Raw genomic sequence first — 17,660 nt, 5'->3', positions numbered from 1 at the left:
ATCTATCAAACCAAACAAAACCCAGCTTTGGAGGAATCCAATTCCTCCGTGTGGAATCACATCGCCCACGGCGACTGGTCTCTCCGCACGCGCGAACCAGGAGAGCCCTGAATGAGTGTGGAAGCATGCTTTTTAAAGCATGCTTCCCCACCTGCTCCTCAGGTGGTCCGCATTTCAATGATTGGCACCAATGCTCTTACTGGCGCCATCTGTTGAAAATCTGTGGTACACCGCCTCCACAACCTGCCCCCTGGGCCTCCAGGGGCGCTGTGCCAGAGACGGGTTGCCACAAGTTGTAATAAGAAATGAGGAAGAAGAACAAGAAGAACAACAACTACAACAACCATCCATCCATCCATCCATTAATCCTTACCTGTAAATTGTCTTCTGAAGAACACACTAAAACTATTCATTAAACTGCCTAAACACTTTTTGTTCACTTAGGAGCTGCCTACCTGAAATTATATAGGCTATGTTATGTAAACTTCCATAAATATTTTCCTCATTTACAAAGTGAGTACCACTCGGATATGTCCAATAATGATTGCATTGATTGTCCTTGTGCTTCATCTAGGTCAGAGCTGACACACATTTCCCGTATCGGCCAGTTGCCTCTACCATCTGACTCATCAAGCAATGCTATCACGCTGCCTAAGCTTTTACAGTGGATACTGGATAGTAAATTAAATAAATCTTTGGTTGATTGAAGAATAATGGCCAACCAGAAGGCGGTGTAATACCTCAGGTACATTTCCATCTTCTTCAACTGTTATTCTCTTGATAAAAAACTTTGTTCACTAGAATGTCATTGTTATTGTGGTTGTTGCTGTTGAGATGAGCAGAAATCTCCACTGGTTAAAGTATATTAGTTTGCATTAATTAATAATATAGACAAGGTTCTAGGCCTGTTCTTTCTGTAGATATTTAATAATAATTGTATTCAAAGATCACTACGTTTTTCATAACAAGGAATCATGGTTTGTAAACTAATACCGTTCTTTCGACTAGTTGAATCCCATTTATATCGGGCGTTGATTGAATTAGAATTAAACCATTAAATAATCGTCATCTGTGTTCTCAACTTTTTTGTATAATTTCTTGTGGAGCTTATCATTACATATGTGGCTGTCAAAAGAAAGGCCCTTACTGTGTAGGTTTTAAATTTTCTCTCCATGAAAGGAAAAAATTGTAATGTCATCCTAATGACTTATTGAATGGTTCTACACCTTTGCATCTGTCGCCAACAGGGGGCAGTATTTCCACAAAAGACTCACTCTTAAAAATATACGACATGCAGAGGCCTCTATCATTGCTATATTACGCATCAATAGGGCGCACAATTTTTACAAAGTAACCCTATTAGTATTATTGCTTTATTTTAACGTCATCAAATTTCTTTTCCAGTGTGAGAATGCTTAGTCGAACCGAACACAGAGGTATGTGCATTCTGTGGCACGTTCTGGCAAGGCAACATGAGATTGGCTTTGCTACCTGCCCCCTCTGACCATGTTGATTAGAGTACACAATTAATATTACATCTACATGACTGACAAGGCATGTATTACTAATACAGCTATACTCCAGGTTGCACATTGAACATTCATAAAAGCCCCCCCCCACCCCAACGTTTGCCACACCCTGACTTTGACTATTACCCCTCAGACGTGTTCCTACCCTCGTTTTGTCGTCTCCAGACCACTCCTCCCATCATTAATACACAGAGACAGGTGGACTACTCCCTGCCGTGTGTGTGTGTGTGTGCGCCTGTCTGTCTGTCTGTGTGTGTGTGTGTGTGTGTGTGTGTGTGTGTGTGTGTGTGTGTGTGTCTGTTCTCCAGGCGTATGCAGTCTGCTGTCATCAGTGATGTCCGGAACAGAGGCACATGCAGACAGACAGGAGGACTATCGGTTCCTCCACAGCATGTTGATGGAGAAGAAACTACATCTTCTCTTCAAGGTAGTTCTGGGCCTATCATTCACCGAGCAGCCATCTTGTTCTAAACACTAGATGGTTGGAGGAACTGAATGCAGAGTTCAACAGAAGGTGTTACCACGATGGACCCTTTCTTGTCCTACTATATGATTTAGAAACATTTATTCCATATTTTCCTGAAAATTGGTCAGATTTATGATGATGATGTTGATGTTGATAATGATGATGATGGTGATATTGATAATGAGGATGATTATGATGAGGTGAAGTCAAATTATTAGTAGTAGGTGTTTGCAGTAGCTGGAGTAGCATTAGCAGTCTTATAATTTCAGTTGTAGTTTTGGTAATTGTAAATAGTAATATAATAGCTTTAGTAGCAGGTCATTACCTTGCTGGTTTATTAGTCAGCGTAGTAGTGTAATTAGCAGTCACAATGTCCTCTGATAGAGAAGAAGCACACAGGCAGAGTTTAAATCCATCTACAGAAGTGGAGCATATAGATCACAGTGGTCAGCAGTGGAACCTCGATGGGACATCGTGGTGACCTCTTCATAACCTTGTCATTACCACAGATCCACGAGCGTCTGAAACGCTTCAAGAAGCGTGGTCCTATCCCAGCCCGTGACCAGGCCTCCACGCTGGTGCCCAACGTAGGTACCTTGTAATACTACAGGATCATCGTACAAGTCCATAGCAGTCCTATAGTAGCAGCGTAAGTAGTATTCCACAATGACCTAATACAACTAGTAACAGTGCATTATGACGATGTATCCTGTACTAAACAACCTAATGGCTCAAAGCTTATGGAATGCATGTTAGATTAAAACATGTTATGTTTTGATCTGTGAAAGAGAAGAGGTCATCTTTAATATCAATTTTTGCTCATTAATGTACTTTTGGTCTCTTTTAGGTTATCCAGGGCACTGTTGAGCTGTTCAGCTGTTAAAAGGATTTCATGCATTGGCTAATATTTCATGTTGGAGGAGAAATATTCAGTCTGGATGTAAGATGAAGTGACGCTGAGTACTCCCACTACAATGATCCAAAACTACTGCTAGGCTCCTCACTGCTCCTCGCACTCACAGCTTTGATTTCATTTACTTTTCCAACAAGCATTCAGTGTTCTTCAGAAGAAAACAGAAAACCTAAGAGCTACCCTTAACGTCTTTTCACCAATAAACATACTTTTCACCTGGTCTCTAGCTATGTATTCCCTGTCCCCTGTCCCCTCTCCTCTCTCTTCATTCCTAACTACACTGTCTGTCCCCCCAACACAAAATACAACCCTTCCCATCTCATCCCCTCTATCTTCATACGTCATGCTTCTGGTACTGATCCTGATTCATTCTCCACAGCCTCTCTCTCCCCCCCCCCCTTCTCTCTCTCCCCCTGGCTTGAATCACTCAGGCCTTTTGGAGGGGAGGGAGGCAGAGTGGGTGGTTGGGCTGGTTGATGGTGGTGTTGTGCTAGTGGAGGGGTGCGTGGGGGCTGCACGGATCTGTTTTCCCTCAGTGATGCTTCTGTTTGCGCACAGTGGAAACTAATGACCTTCATGCATTGTGTTCGCTGGAGAGCGGCCGGGACATCTTGAAGCAGTAGAAGTCTGTTACACTAATACGACAGACAACACGACAATGGCAGCGGCGGTCTCTCTCTCTCTCTCTCTCTCTCTCTCTCTCTCTCTCTCTCTCTCTCTCTCTCTCTCTCTCTCTCTCTCTCTCTCTCTCTCTCTCTCTCTCTCTCTCTCTCTCTCTCTCTCTCTCTCTCTCTCTCTCTCTCTCTCTCTCTCTCTCTCTCTCTCTCTCTCTCTCTCTCTCTCTCTCTCTCTCTCTCTCTCTCTCTCTCTCTCTCTCTCTCTCTCTCTCTCTCTCTCTCTCTCTCTCTCTCTCTCTCTCTCTCTCTCTCTCTCTCTCTCTCTCTCTCTCTCTCTCTCTCTCGATCGAACGTACCACCATTGTTGCCACGGTAACATTGTTTTAAGGGACTCCTGTGTTCTACCCCCTAAAAAATGCAAACGGTGACTGCGGTGGATGGGAATTAGATTTTCTTTCTTTCTTTCTTTTTTTGGAGGTGGGCGGGGGGGGTTGATGCAGTGAGAGTATAAATACGAAAGATCTAAAACAAACTCAAACTCACTTTGACTGAAATGTCATAAATTATTTTTGCCCTCTTTCCCTCCAGCTTGTAGATGAGTTGTCAAATTACTCCACAGTCCAGGGGGAGGAGCTGCTGTCCCTTCTCTGCGAGCCTCACTTCAAGGTGAGTAGTAAGGCTGTATTATAACCACTCTCTTCATCTAAAGGTGACATACCCACCAACATTCACACTACACACACTCACACAGGAAATTCATGTGATTTTAGGATTCTGCTTTATAGAATCTCCCTGCAGACTCTAATATAGACATATTAGAGTCTGAGGAATGTATTCAACCCCCTCATTGGTCCCTGGGTCATGGCCTGTTGACACATATTAGCCCCACCAGCATGTTGCAAACCACCCTCTGGGTAATGTTCTCTAACCCAAGCTCTCATTTAGAGGATCACACAAAGTCACATACACGCACGCACGCACGCACGCACGCACGCACGCACGCACGCACGCACACACACACACACACAGGCCAGTGCACACCTACACAATCACTAACTCACACCTCACACTTTGGCATGCATACCACGTCACACACACACAAACACACACACATACACACACTTGCAGAGACACACACACACCCACTCACATACACAATCACACAAACATGCAATCACACACCAACATACAGACATACAGAGACAAGCACACGCACTCATACAAACACACACAGGCACACATACACCATCGTTTTTCAATAGGCCGTAATACACCAGGCTTGTCCCTAAAGAGGACCAGGGCCCTGTACCACGAAGCTCGCTTAGAGGGTTAGCGAGGTATGTTGAGCTCCAAGCCTGGGTTAGTTGTACCACGAAAGTCGATCTCTTTTAGCGTCGCTGTATCACCAAGGTGACTTATGCTCGCAACCAAACCTGGGCCCTGTACCACGAAGCTCGCTTAGAGGGTTAGCGAGGTATGTTGAGCTCCAAGCCTGGGTTAGTTGTACCACGAAAGTCGATCTCTTTTAGCGTCGCTGTATCACCATGGTGACTTATGCTCGCAACCAAACCTGGTCGGGAGCAGTTTTTCGGCTTAGTCTAGCCGGAGATCGGCTACTTAAATCGGCGTGCGCAGCTTCCTAGCCCCTCCTCTGACAATGGCGTCACCATTTCTGGGTGTTCCCGTGGACCTCTGCGCACTTTTCGTACGGGCGTCTCTCTGGAGACAGAGGGTTTTACGGGACAGAACCGATCCCCTGGCATTGTCTGACGATATTTAGATTTCAGACTTTATTGTCATTGTGCAAACAACGAAATTGGGGTTCTTCATGAGAGATACAGATTCTCATAAGAGGGTGTTCGTTATTTGATCGTCCTTTTGGACCTTATGTAGACAATGGTTACTGTTGCGCATTGTGTCTCCGTGACAGAGTGCTAGAGTGGAGGTAGCGCGTCAGTCTTGAATATCTGCGCGGGGGGTTCGACTCCCAAGTGACGCGAATTTATGTGAAGCTTAAAAAGTCCCAATTATCATGCATATGGAATGCTTATTCACTAAAGCTTATGGAATTATATTTTTGTGCTTATTTCGAACTTGAACCCATATTTTAAAGGCCGTGCTGGCACCACATCTATGGGGGTAAAATGCATGATGATAGACCGGCGAATTTGAACCCCGGTCGCTGGCGTTCGGGTCTTATACTAATCCACTACGCTACAGCCGCTACCTCTCAGCGGTCGAAAACATGCGATACATTTCTTACATAGGGTGTATTTAAAGTGAATTCCCTAAATGATAGAATAAGGCAGGATGGACGTTGCTTATGCATTTTTAAATCATCATCATTCTATTTGGATTAATGGCGAACAATTCTGCATTTGGCATAGTTATTTTACAGACAATATGCAGAATATTTTCACTTATACGCATATAGACTGCTTGATCTATCGTAAAGGTGAGAAAAATGACGCAAAAAACGCCCCTTTCACGTGAACGCGCACTGAACCTAAAGCGGAAAACCTGGTTCAACTAATTGAATCTAAAGTGAGCTTCGTGGTACCATTTAACTCTGATTGCGAGTTGCGGCTCTGTCGAGCCAGGTTTTCCCAAGAAAGCCTGGGTATGTTCAGCGAGCTTCGTGGTATAGGGCACTGAAGGTGGCCAAGTGCAAGCCGACAGGTTTGTTTAAACAGAACTTAACGACCTGTTAGTTCCTGGCCTGCATTCAGAAGCTCACATACACACACACACACACACACACACACACGCATACACACAAACGCGTAAACACACGCACACACACTCGCAACAGACACCGGGGCATATCATATCCTGTTAATGATTGTTTGTTGTCTTGAAAAAGCCCTGAGAGGCACCAGAAACGCCTTGCTCATGGGTTGGCAGGCTCCAACGCTGACGGGTACGGGGGTCTCAACGAGACCTACTGACAGACGGATGTGCTGATTGTTGGCCTTAGACTTGATGAGCAGATCTTTCTGGCCTTCAGTCCGTAGCGCACAAGACATTCCCGTTAGAGGAGGGACACTGGTCTGCCCAGTGCTGGTGGGGACTTACAACCGCATGAGTGTGGCCTACTGCTCTGCTTCAAACACCTCAGGGCTCCACAGCAGCCAATGATAACTATGACCTCAGCCTAGCCCTCTGCAGCAGTAGCACTCATTCATGAAACAGTTGAGAGGAATGACCCAGGATGAAACTGTTCTTTAAGAATAAAGAGTAGAGTCAGGGATTTATTTCAGTAAGGGACAGACATCAAAGGATTAAATAATTAGTTTTTCCTGTTTCCCACCCTCCTGTCGGTCTCCCCCCAACCTGTCCCCGGCCCCCCCAGAGCCTCCTGTGGGTGCACGATGCTGTGGCCCAGCATCAGTTTGAACCCCAACTGCCACCGCTACCCGAGAACATTCTGGAAGAGAGCGACGACTCGGTCAAGATCGTCAGTCTGGTGAAGAGTGCAGAGCCACTGGTCAGTGGACATGAGTCAGGAGGGGTGATGAGCAGTTACACTAAGTACTTAGGAAATGTTCTTTGGGGAAATCTAATTTTTCTTCGTCTCGAGCTCAATCTAGCGTGACTCTTATATGCCACTCTGCATGTTGCTTTCTCCTTGGTTTGTTTTGATACCTCACCCCTGAACATGCCATTTTTTCCCTGACTGTACTGACGACTCCACAACGACTGCCTCATTCAACTTTCGATTTCATTTCCTCCAGCTCCACCAAGGAAAGCATTTTAGAAGAGACCATTGCGAGTGAAGCCAAGCATATACCATGTTCTCAGATAAGGCCCAGCTCTAGTTTGGTTTTTGACTTTGGGTAAGATGTGCATAACAAGTAAAGACGTTGATATAGCGAGCAGGCAGAGCCATGCACAGGCTTCCACACAGCAGACTGCATGAAAGAGCATCACAGAGCACTCCAATGCTCCTGATTGGTTGAGTATTAAAATATATTACATCATGTTTGACTGTTGAGGAAACTGACATGCTATTGAAGTCATTGTAGCAATGTGCATGCTACACTTCACCTCTTGAATTTCATTGGGCTCCTCCAAAGAAAAGGACGCAGGGCAGTGGTGTTGAAAGAGGTTTATTGTAAAGGTTTGCTGATAATGATAAATGACATGGGGCATCTTGTTGCCATGCAGGAGATCTCTCCTGAGTCTCTCCTGACTCCAATGAGCAACAGGTGAGCAGCCTTAGCCAGCCCCAGAGTCCATTCAGACTGGGCCAGGTGAGGCTGCTGAAACCAGCCCTCATCCATACAAACTCCCACTGTCATGTTGTCAAGCGGCAAGACCGCTAGGCCGCACGAGTGATGGCATCGCCAGGACAGAATCACTGCAGAGTGAAAGCACAGCCAGGACAGAATCACTGCAGAGTGAAGGCACAGCCAGGACAGAATCACTGCAGAGTGAAGGCACAGCCAGGACAGAATCACTGCAGAGTGAAGGCACAGCCAGGACAGAATCACTGCAGAGTGAAGGCACAGCCAGGACAGAATCACCTATTATCAATCACAGATTGATGGAAGGAAGGAGGTCTCCTGAGTGACAATCAGGATCTGCTTTCCAAAGAACACCAATGCCTTGTGACTTTTTATTGATCTGAATTTCTAACGCTCTTTTTTCAAATTACGCATGTTTATTGAGTTGTAGTGTGTGTGTGTGTTTGTCTGTGTGTGTGAGTGTGTGTGTTTCTGTCTGTGTGTGTCTGAGTGAACTTCATCCCAGCGCACATATCCCTCCACATGTGTGTGTGTGTGCGTGTGTCCTCGCGTGTGCGCGTGTGGTTGTGTGTGCGTAAGCCATACGCCGTGTGTGTCTATGGTTGACTTGGGGAAGCTTCTTTCTTTGGTAATTTCTTTTTCGCAGAGCCAATAATAGAAAACATACCGTTTGTATTGATCCCCGAGCCCTGGCGAGGAGGGAGGGGGCCTGACCCCTCGCTGACATGGCCCCAGATTGGTCCAATGTGTGTCCATTTTCCAGACAACAGGGGCCCCGCCCGTGCTGGAGCTGATTGTAGCTCTTACTACTACACAAGACGACACTCTTTCCATTGGACGCGCTCCACATCAACAACATCTGCTGAGCATGATGCTGATTTAGATCTTCTGCCATTCGTTTTTTAAATGCATGAAGGGGGGGGAAGGAAAAAAATGCAGAGTCAATGATACAAATGACTTTGTAGGTTTTTTAGCGAAATGGCTTTATTATACACTGAGTCTGCCTTTAATCAAATATACAGTGTGCAGACATCTCTCTCTCTCGCTCTCGCTCTCGCTCTCGCTCTCGCTCTCGCTCTCGCTCTCGCTCTCGCTCTCTCTCTCTCTCTCTCTCTCTCTCTCTCTCTCTCTCTCCTTTTTGATCTTCATCATTGGCCTGTCCGTTCATTCAACACCTCTCTGTCACCCCCCCAACATCCCCCCTACACTCCCCCTCTCCGGCCCCCTCCAGGGAGCCACCATCAGGCGGGACTGCTCCACCGGGGCCATCCTCGTGGCCAGGATCCTGAAGGGCGGCGCGGCGGACAAGAGCGGTACAGACCTCAGTACAGGCTGCGGCCCAGCTCCCTATCAGCGTCTGTCTAGTCCAATCAGCTCTGTAGCATGATCCACATTGTGGTAGCCATCGGCTCCGTAGCCCTGATAGACAGTTGCCTGGGGAATGTTTTTCTTAGGGCTAATCCACCAAGGAGACGAGCTGAGAGAGGTGAACGGAGTCTCGCTGGATCACAAGACGCCACAGGAGATCCTCCCTCTCCTTGTTAGTATTAGCTCTCTCTCTCTCTCTCTGTCTCTCTCTCTCACTGTCTCTGTCCCTTTTTCTTTCTCTTCTCTCACTCTCTCTCTCCGTCCCTCTCCCTCTCTCTGTCTCTCTCTCTGTCTCTCTCGCTCTGTCTCTTTTTCTTTCTCTTCTCTCTCTCTGGCTCTCTCTCTCTTTCCCTTCTCTTTTTCTTCTCGTCTCTTCTCCTCTCTCTCTGTCGAATAGGTGTATAATAGGTGTGTGTGTGTGTGTGTCTCACTCTCTCTCTCTGTCTCTCTCTCTCTGTCTCATTCTCTGTCTGTCCCTCTCTCTGTCTCTTCTACTTTCTCTTTTCTCTCTCTGTCTCTGTCTCCGTCTCTCTCTCTTTCTCTTCTCTTTTTCTTCTCTTCTCTTCTCTTCTCTTCTCTTCTCTTCTCTTCTCTCTCTCTCTCTCTCTCTATGTCAAATAGGTGTAGAATAGGTGTGTGTGGGTGGGTCTTGTCGGCCCTTTTTGACTTAGCTAACCAGTGCATGTCTTGTTTCAGGCGAGTTCTCAGCGGGAGGTAAAACTCAAAGTGATTCCTGCTGACGTCCACACCGAGCAGGCGGCCAATAGGAAGCATGAGGTACTGCTCTAACAGGATGTTGTATGTTTTGGTCTTGATGAAATCTGTTCTGATTAAATGCCTGAAATGGAGGGCTTTATTCGTCTAGGATAGGGAACGTGGGTGTCCCAGCAAAATAACAGCACTATAAAAAAGATACTTAAAGGAAACACATTTAAAACAAGAATATGCCCAAATATTTAGAATATCAATTCCTTTAATTGTCATGTTGTTGTTGTTAGTTTTTTATTTGATCAATATCTTTATGGTTTAAGCCATGTGTTAATTATCTTTAAAAGTTTTTGATGTGAATCCCCCCATGTCGAGTATGAAGCCTCCTCTTATCTCCTGTTTCTGGAGTTGTTTGTGAGGGCTCTGCTGGACTACGACCCAGAGAAGGACCCGTGCGTCCCGTGTAGAGAGGTGGCGCTGACCTTCAGGAGGGGCGACGTCCTGCAGGTGCTCAGCAAGGAGGACGACACCTGGTGGCAGGCCCGTCACCACGGAGACCACGACTCCTGGGCGGGGCTTATTCCCTCAGAACAGCTCCACCAAAGGCCAGTTCACAAATTGCTTTTCCCCTTGTTTTTTGATTGGTTTAAAACTTCAGACCATTGGGAAGATGAGAGAAACTGAAATATAAATGAATTATAATATATTTTCTTCAAATGATATCGTTCCTGTTTTTATGTCTTGATGTCGACCACTCCGAAAAGTGCTTTAGAAATAGAAGTATGACCAATAAAGAGACGTTATTCTGTCATGATGATGGAATGAGTTCCTTGCCGATGTCTGGACTGCAGAGTTCCTCACCAGCTTCCACAAACAACTCAAGACTAACCTGCTTGGAGTTCACCTAGGCTCTACATAGCCACCCCTCCCATCCCTCCTTTGCAATTATTGTTTGTTGTACATCCTGTCACTTAAAGGAGACATATTGTGGTGTTTTCCCAACAAGTAAACTAAATATTTGAGTTCCAGAAAACATGTTTTTGAAGCTGTTTGCTGGAAATAGCTTTCAGGAATAAAAAACTTGCCTACCGCTATTCCCCTCCGTTTCAGTCCCTTCAGAATCGATGTTTCTGGTGTCTGTAGCTTTAATGCAAATGAGCTGCTGCCCATTGACCAATGATATCATGGCCAAAAGCTATGTGTGCCTCAGATGATATTATGAATCATAAAGACTGCGTCCGACGTCTCTGGTACTTCCACAACAAGGAAAGACTCGTAGCGGGGCATATCTCAGCCATGGTGGAGAAGAATTGGGGGAAAGGAACTTTGGCCTTGACTCTCTAAAGTCCATGAACCGCAGCATGGAGGAGAAAGGGATTGTACTCCGGGAGCTGAGCTGCCGGACTGCCGCCGAGCTCTCCATGCCGAAGCGGCCGGACAGCTGCCGAAGCTTCGGTGGCAGTCCGGCCGCCGCCGAAGCCGTCTGGCCGCCGCCGAAGCTTTGGCGGCAGTCCGGCAGCTCCGGCGGTGTACTCCGGGAGCTGCACTGCCGCCGAAGCTTTCCGGCTGCTGCAGCGGGTGTACTCCGGGAGCTGAACTGCCACCGAAGTTTCGGCGGCTGTCCGGCGGGGGTAGCTCGACAGTAGTCCGGCAGCTTAGCTCCGGGAGTACAGTCCCTTTCTCCTCCATGTATCCTCCTCCAGACGGCCGCCGATGCATCTGCGGCAGTCCGGCAACTCCGGCGGGGGGAGCTCGGCATCAGTCCGGCAGAAAAAGGGATTGTACTACCGGAACTGAGCTGCCGGGTGTTGTGTGTGAAAGACTGACACGCACACGTGTTGCTTCAGAACGTACACTGCATTTCTTTACTTCAGTCTCATGTGTCGATCAACACTTCCTTGTTTTACAATGCGCGGGCATTACACGTCACGTCGCATCCCATAATAATCACACAGTCTCTTAAAGGAACCGTAACCACTATTTAGCAACATACAGCAAACCCATGTATCACAGTGTGACCATGTTATTAGAACATAACATTATTAGAACATAACATTTTCCTCCCCCCACGAAAAAGCAAACAGCATACCACCCCAACTAACAACCAACCCAAACATTCGTCAAGAAAACTGAACATCTAATCAAGATATCAAAATGTACCAGGCAAGAATCTGTGAAGACAACCGCTAGACTAAACATGGTAATTCGTGACATAGTCCTGCATGGCAACAGGCCGAGCCCTGGCCCGCACCGGCCTCGGGTCCGGCACCACAACCTCCTGGCGTGATGCTGCGGGGGGTGCAACCGGGGCCGGGGGTGGGCCCGGATCAGTGGCCATGTTGTAGGGGAATGGTGACTGGGCTCGTGCCGTGGCCAAGTGCTCAGAGAGGGGTGCCGGGACTTTCCTCAGCCTACTAGCATGCCACCGTGATCCGTTGTCGAGCAGAAATGTGGCGGGGCCAAGAAGCATGGGCGGAGTTTCTGGGGGGTCAGGGTGTTTCAGCCCCCCCTGGTGGCTGAAACATGTAATGACATGACGTCAAGGAAATGGCAAAATATAAATGTTAAAAATGTATACGTACTGATATTTTAAGGTTTTGATTAAAATATATGGTAGTAGTATGAACTGAATATGAATCCTAGCACATTTTTGTAATACATTTATTTTTCAGTAATCGTGTGACATAGTGACGTTGACTACTGTTTCCGTCCGCTACTTGGTTTCCCGCTCTCAGTATCAATCTCGCTAGCCAGTATGTAATAGCATAACAATTACAGTTGTAGCCTGATGTAAGTATTGCAAACTGCAAATGGATATTCAACGTTTTTTAAAATGTCCCATGACCTCGGCCAACACGACAGAAGTCGAACCAGAGCCAGTAATTCTACCAACAAATGCTGATGACCTGGAAACACCTGGAACCAGCTCGGCAAACCCAGCTAGTGCTAACTCACCATCGGATCTTGCTGGGCTGTCGTCTGGGTCAGTTAGCTTGCCTAGCAGCACTAGCTCACAGCAACTACCAAATGATCTTGGCGACAAGCACTGCTGTCCTAAGAAGCCTATTCTTCCGGATTTTCCTTCAAGGTTGTTTGGAAAGACTAAACGAGCCTTCTCCACGTACTACTACAACAAGTACTGTTGGCTTGAATACTCGGTTTTAAAGGATGCTGTCTTCTGTTTCGCCTGCCGCCACTTCCAGACTGACAGCAGTGTGGAGGAATCGTTCCGAAAGTAAGTAAGTGACTGGAAAAAACTAAGTAGCAAACTGGAAAAACATGCAAATTCACTTGCCCATCAGAACTGTATGGTTAAATGGGACAACTTCAAAGAGAGCACATCTGGAGGTGGATCGATAGCTGCCAAATTGTCGGAGAGCCACAACGCTACTGTTGAGAAGAACAGATCTAATCTTTTTAAAGTTGTGGATATCGTGAGATTGCTGTCTGCACTTGGATTGCCTTTCCGTGGACACAGGGAGGCTATCGATTCAGAGTCTCGTGGGAATTATCTTGAGGTTTGCAATTTTTTCTCGAAATATGATCCCGACTTTCAAAGTATGCAGTCTAATTATTTCAATGCTACAAGTCCAGATTTTCAGAACAAAATAATTGAGATATGCGCAAATTTGGTTCGTGCGGAAATTGCAGAGAAAGTGCAGGACAATGGGTTTTTTGCTGTAATCGCAGATGAGGCCAGGTCATCCCACACTGAGCAGCTGTCAGTCTGTTTAAGATATACAGAGCAGCTGGAAATCAAGGAGCGTTTTTTGTGTTTTATTGATTGTTCAGCATCTCGAAATGCAGCTGGGATCGTGGACGCCATAAACACTGGATTGGAGATCTGTGGACGGAAAAACATCCCAATTGTTGCCCAGAGCTACGATGGCGCCTCTGTAATGTCCGGCCAAGTGTCTGTAGTGCAGCAGCGCATTAAAGAGATGCATCCATACGCAGTATACATACACTGCTTGGCTCACAAACTGAATCTCGTGCTTGTGGACTGCTGCACGGTGAACCGCAGTGTCAAAACATTACTGAATGTCATCGGAAAACTGTACTCAGTATTTGCAATTACAATTACCCTTTTTTATATCTCTCCTCCTCTTTTTATTGTCATATTGCGATTTCTGGACAAGAAGTCCAGAAATCGCTGGATATGAAGCCAACCGAAATTGCACAGCCCAGCGAGACGCGCTGGGCATGCAAGTGGCGTTCTCTGCATGCCGTTAAAACACACTACTCTGCGATTACACAGTGCCTGAGAGAAATGAGTGATGAGGGAGGCAAGGGGTCAGTGGAGGCCACTGGCCTATGTGAGCATATGGGCAGGTTGTCATTCATTACATGTCTCATTGTACTTGAAGACATACTGCGTGTGATTCATGTCACACACAAAGCCCTTCAGTCCTCCAGTCTCGCACTTTCCGAAGCGGCTGTGCTTACCGACAACCTGAAAGCGCACTTTGTGTCACAGAGACAGACTGACAAATGGAATGATGTATGGGGATCAGTGAAACAGTTCTGCCGAGACAACAACGTCTCCGTACCCGAGGATGCGAACATTCAGAGTCAGACACCTGCTGGTCCTGGACCACTACCGAAAAGAAAACGGGCCACACAACCCCCCACCTCCCTCGACAATTTCCTGATAACAACGACTTTGGGCCACAGAGAAGAAAATGATGTAAATACTGTACAAATGTCCCAGAGTGAGACCCCTGGATTCCAACAGCACCTGTATTTCCCAGTGCTGGATACCATCATTGGCGAACTGGACAGACGATTCACGGGAGAGGCTGTTGAACCCGCACAGGCCTGTGCAGCAGTGTTAAGATGCGACAAAAGTGGAATTGAACCTCTCGTACAAAAGTATGCACAGCCTCTGAAAATCAACCCCCACCTTGTTGGGACAGAGATGGACCTTGTTAAAGCCTCTACTGTCGGATCTGTGTCACGTGAACATCTTCAAAAAACTGTGACAAGGGCCGTATACCCAAATCTATACATTCTACTACAGTTGGCCCTGACTCTACCCGTTGGATCTGCCACTTCCGAGAGGAGTTTCTCTGCAATGAGAAGGATTCGCAACTGGCTACGCTTAACAACAGGAGCTGCACGGTTTTCATCCCTTGCTGTGCTTCACATCGAGCGCGACATCACTGCCAGGCTGTCACTTGAGACGGTTGTGGACGTTTACGCAGGACGCAAAAAAAGACGCTTACTTCTGCACTAGGTAAGACTATTTTCTTTAAATGAATACTCCTAGCAACCACGTTGTAATGTAACAACTGGTGTTGAACCTCATCTAAACTTGTGCCATCATGCGAAATGCGCTTTGTGTGTGTGTGTGTGTGTGTGTGTGTGTGTGCGTGTGTGCGTGCGAACATGAGTGAGAACATGTTCGTGTGAAAAAAATTGTTTTGCCCCCCTGATGCAAAAGTGAAACTCCGCCTATGCCAAGAAGGCGACTGATCTGTCTGGGTTGGGACCAGAACGAGGCCAACTTGTTGTGTCGCTGCGGCCGTCGAGCCCTGACCCAGTCTGAGACCTGAAGGGACGGTGGCCTCGCCCTGCACTTCTTGTCCACCCTTTCCCTCGTCTTCTGCTGCCGTGCAGCAACAGTCTCTCGGATTCGGGCCAGGGAGGGGGAAAGTCACTATTTGGTGCTCGGAGCCTGTGTAATGGCAGTCCCAATTCTCGTCCGAGCATCAGAAACGCTGGTGACACAAGCGTGATGGAGTGATGGCTTGCTCTGTAGTGCTGCAAGGTCTGGTTGAGTGCCTCCTCGAATGCACAGCCTTGGGCCAGGTGTGCACGAATCCTGTTCTTCAGTGTTGCATTAAAACGCTCTACTCCACCGTTGGCCTGTGGGTGGTAAAAAGCGGTTTGGATGTGCTTGACACTCCTGCTGGCAAGAAAGTCAGAGAACTCTGCAGATCTGCGGGCCATTATCTGTTGTTATGGCCCGAGGCACGCCCCAGCCGTTTCTGATGTAGGTGCACAGCTTGGATAGTATCGGGTCTCGTCCTGATTCAGTGTTCAGTTCCTCCAGTGTGACTACTGGCTGCAATGGTGCATAGAGCGCTTGGATGAGAGCTGGTTCTTCATCGTGTGATGGTACAGAAGGGTTTGGGGCTGCGATGGAGCGAGAAAGGAGATCTGCCACCACGTTTTCTCTGCCCGGCGTGAAGATGAGGTCATAGTGGTACTGGCGGAGGCGTTCCGCCCAGCGATGGAGTCGGAGAGGCTTGTGTCCCGAACCTGACGTGGAGAGCACCGTTGTGAGGGCCTGGTGGTCCGTCCTGATGGTGAAATGACGGCCATAGACATACATGTGCCACCTCTCGCACGCCCACACACAGGCCAATGCTTCACGTTCACCCACGGAGTACCGCTGCTCAGTGGGTGTCAGGGCCCGAGATGCGAAGGCGATTGGCCTCTCCGTGCCGTCATGAAGCTGCGACAGGACAGCTCCAACTGCAGCAGTGGATGCGTCGCAGGTGATGAAGGTTGGGCTCGAGAGGCTGAAATGGGCGAGGACAGGAGGTGAGGTTAATTGTTTTTTCAGCATGAAAAATGACTCAGAGCACTGTGGTGACCAAGCCCACGGCTCCTCTTCAGGAGCTGGCGGAGGGGTGCTGTCGTTTGTGAGTAGTTGGGCAGGAAACGCAAATAATAAGCCGTCATTCCTAGGAACGATGCAACCTGTGTGATGGAGGTTGGTTCAGGGATGCGTTGTATTGCGTCAACGTTGGAGGAGAGAGGTGCAATGCCATCAGCTGAGAGGCGGAATACAATAAAGTCCACAGTCGGTACTGAGAAGAGACATTTCTCCCCGTTCAGTGTCAGGTGATGTTTGGTGAGGGCCACAAACACTCTGTGTAAGCGGGCATCGTGGGTGGCTTGGTCTGGCCCATGCACCACAATGTCGTCCAGGTATACTGCTGGCCCCGGGACCCCAGCGAGAATTGTAGACATGACCTTTTGGAAGCAGCTGGGGGCAGAGCTAAGACCAAACGGCATGCGTGTGTACCTGAACACCCCAGCGTGTGTCACAAATGCTGTCAGGTCCCGGCTGGCCGGGTGAAGGGGAACTTGCAGGTAGCCCTGGCGTAATTCCAACTTTGTGAAGACCGTTGATCCATGGAAAAGAGAGGTGAGCTCCTCAGCTGTAGGTAAAGGATATTTGTCTGGAATGACAGCTTTGTTGACCTGTCGCAGATCCACACAGACCCGGAGGCCCCCTGACTTTTTCTGTGCGACCACCAGGTTTGAGATCCAAGGTGCTGCATTTATTGGCTCGATGATGCCCTCTTCTAGCAGGGAGGTGAGCTCTGCAGTGACACCCTTCCGGAAGGTGAGTGGCAGGCGCCTGAGGGGCTGCATAACTGGTGTCACGGCAGGGTCAACCAGGGGCCAATGAGTGAATGCTGTCAAGCGGCCCAGGCCGTCGAACAGCGCTGGCCACTGCTGGTGCATGGTTGGGAAGACCTGCATTATAGCTCTTCCGCTATTGTCCATCAGAGAGAAGCCCAGTGCAATGAAGAGATCGAGGCCAAGAAGGTTGGTTCCCCGCTGTGCCACATGAAAAGGGAAGGAGGGAAGGTGTATCGTACCATAGCGGACAGGCAGGTCGATTGTGCCCACCATCTCGATGGCAGAATTTGCATATCCCCGCAAGCTTGTGGATGGGGGTCCCAGTGGCATGCGGGAAAATAATTTCCTGTATGTGGCCAAATTGAGGAGCGACGCTGCAGCCGCAGTGTCTAGGATGAGTGGTACGCTTACCTCCCCCAGCCGCACTGTGCA

The 17,660-nt window shown here is 47.9% G+C and overlaps 1 protein-coding gene across 1 annotated transcript in view; it reads left to right on the top strand.

Moving 5' to 3' along the window:
• Positions 1–1,411: 1,411 nt before the first annotated feature.
• The window catches only part of LOC130387951 (MAGUK p55 subfamily member 7-like), a 29,505-nt gene continuing 13,256 nt past the window's right edge, over positions 1,412–17,660 (top strand). Inside the window, exons 1-9 of the mRNA XM_056597243.1 lie at positions 1,412–1,436; positions 1,838–1,956; positions 2,505–2,582; positions 4,114–4,191; positions 6,878–7,012; positions 9,004–9,085; positions 9,227–9,312; positions 9,837–9,917; positions 10,257–10,453. Of these exons, the coding sequence (XP_056453218.1) occupies positions 1,412–1,436; positions 1,838–1,956; positions 2,505–2,582; positions 4,114–4,191; positions 6,878–7,012; positions 9,004–9,085; positions 9,227–9,312; positions 9,837–9,917; positions 10,257–10,453 (881 nt within the window). The remainder of the gene's footprint in view (positions 1,437–1,837; positions 1,957–2,504; positions 2,583–4,113; positions 4,192–6,877; positions 7,013–9,003; positions 9,086–9,226; positions 9,313–9,836; positions 9,918–10,256; positions 10,454–17,660) is intronic.

The sequence above is a fragment of the Gadus chalcogrammus genome, chromosome 8, assembly GCF_026213295.1.
Source record: "Gadus chalcogrammus isolate NIFS_2021 chromosome 8, NIFS_Gcha_1.0, whole genome shotgun sequence".
Taxonomy (NCBI): domain Eukaryota; kingdom Metazoa; phylum Chordata; class Actinopteri; order Gadiformes; family Gadidae; genus Gadus; species Gadus chalcogrammus.
Note: the sequence above shows the minus strand (reverse complement) of the source record. Positions and strands in the feature narration are given on the sequence as shown.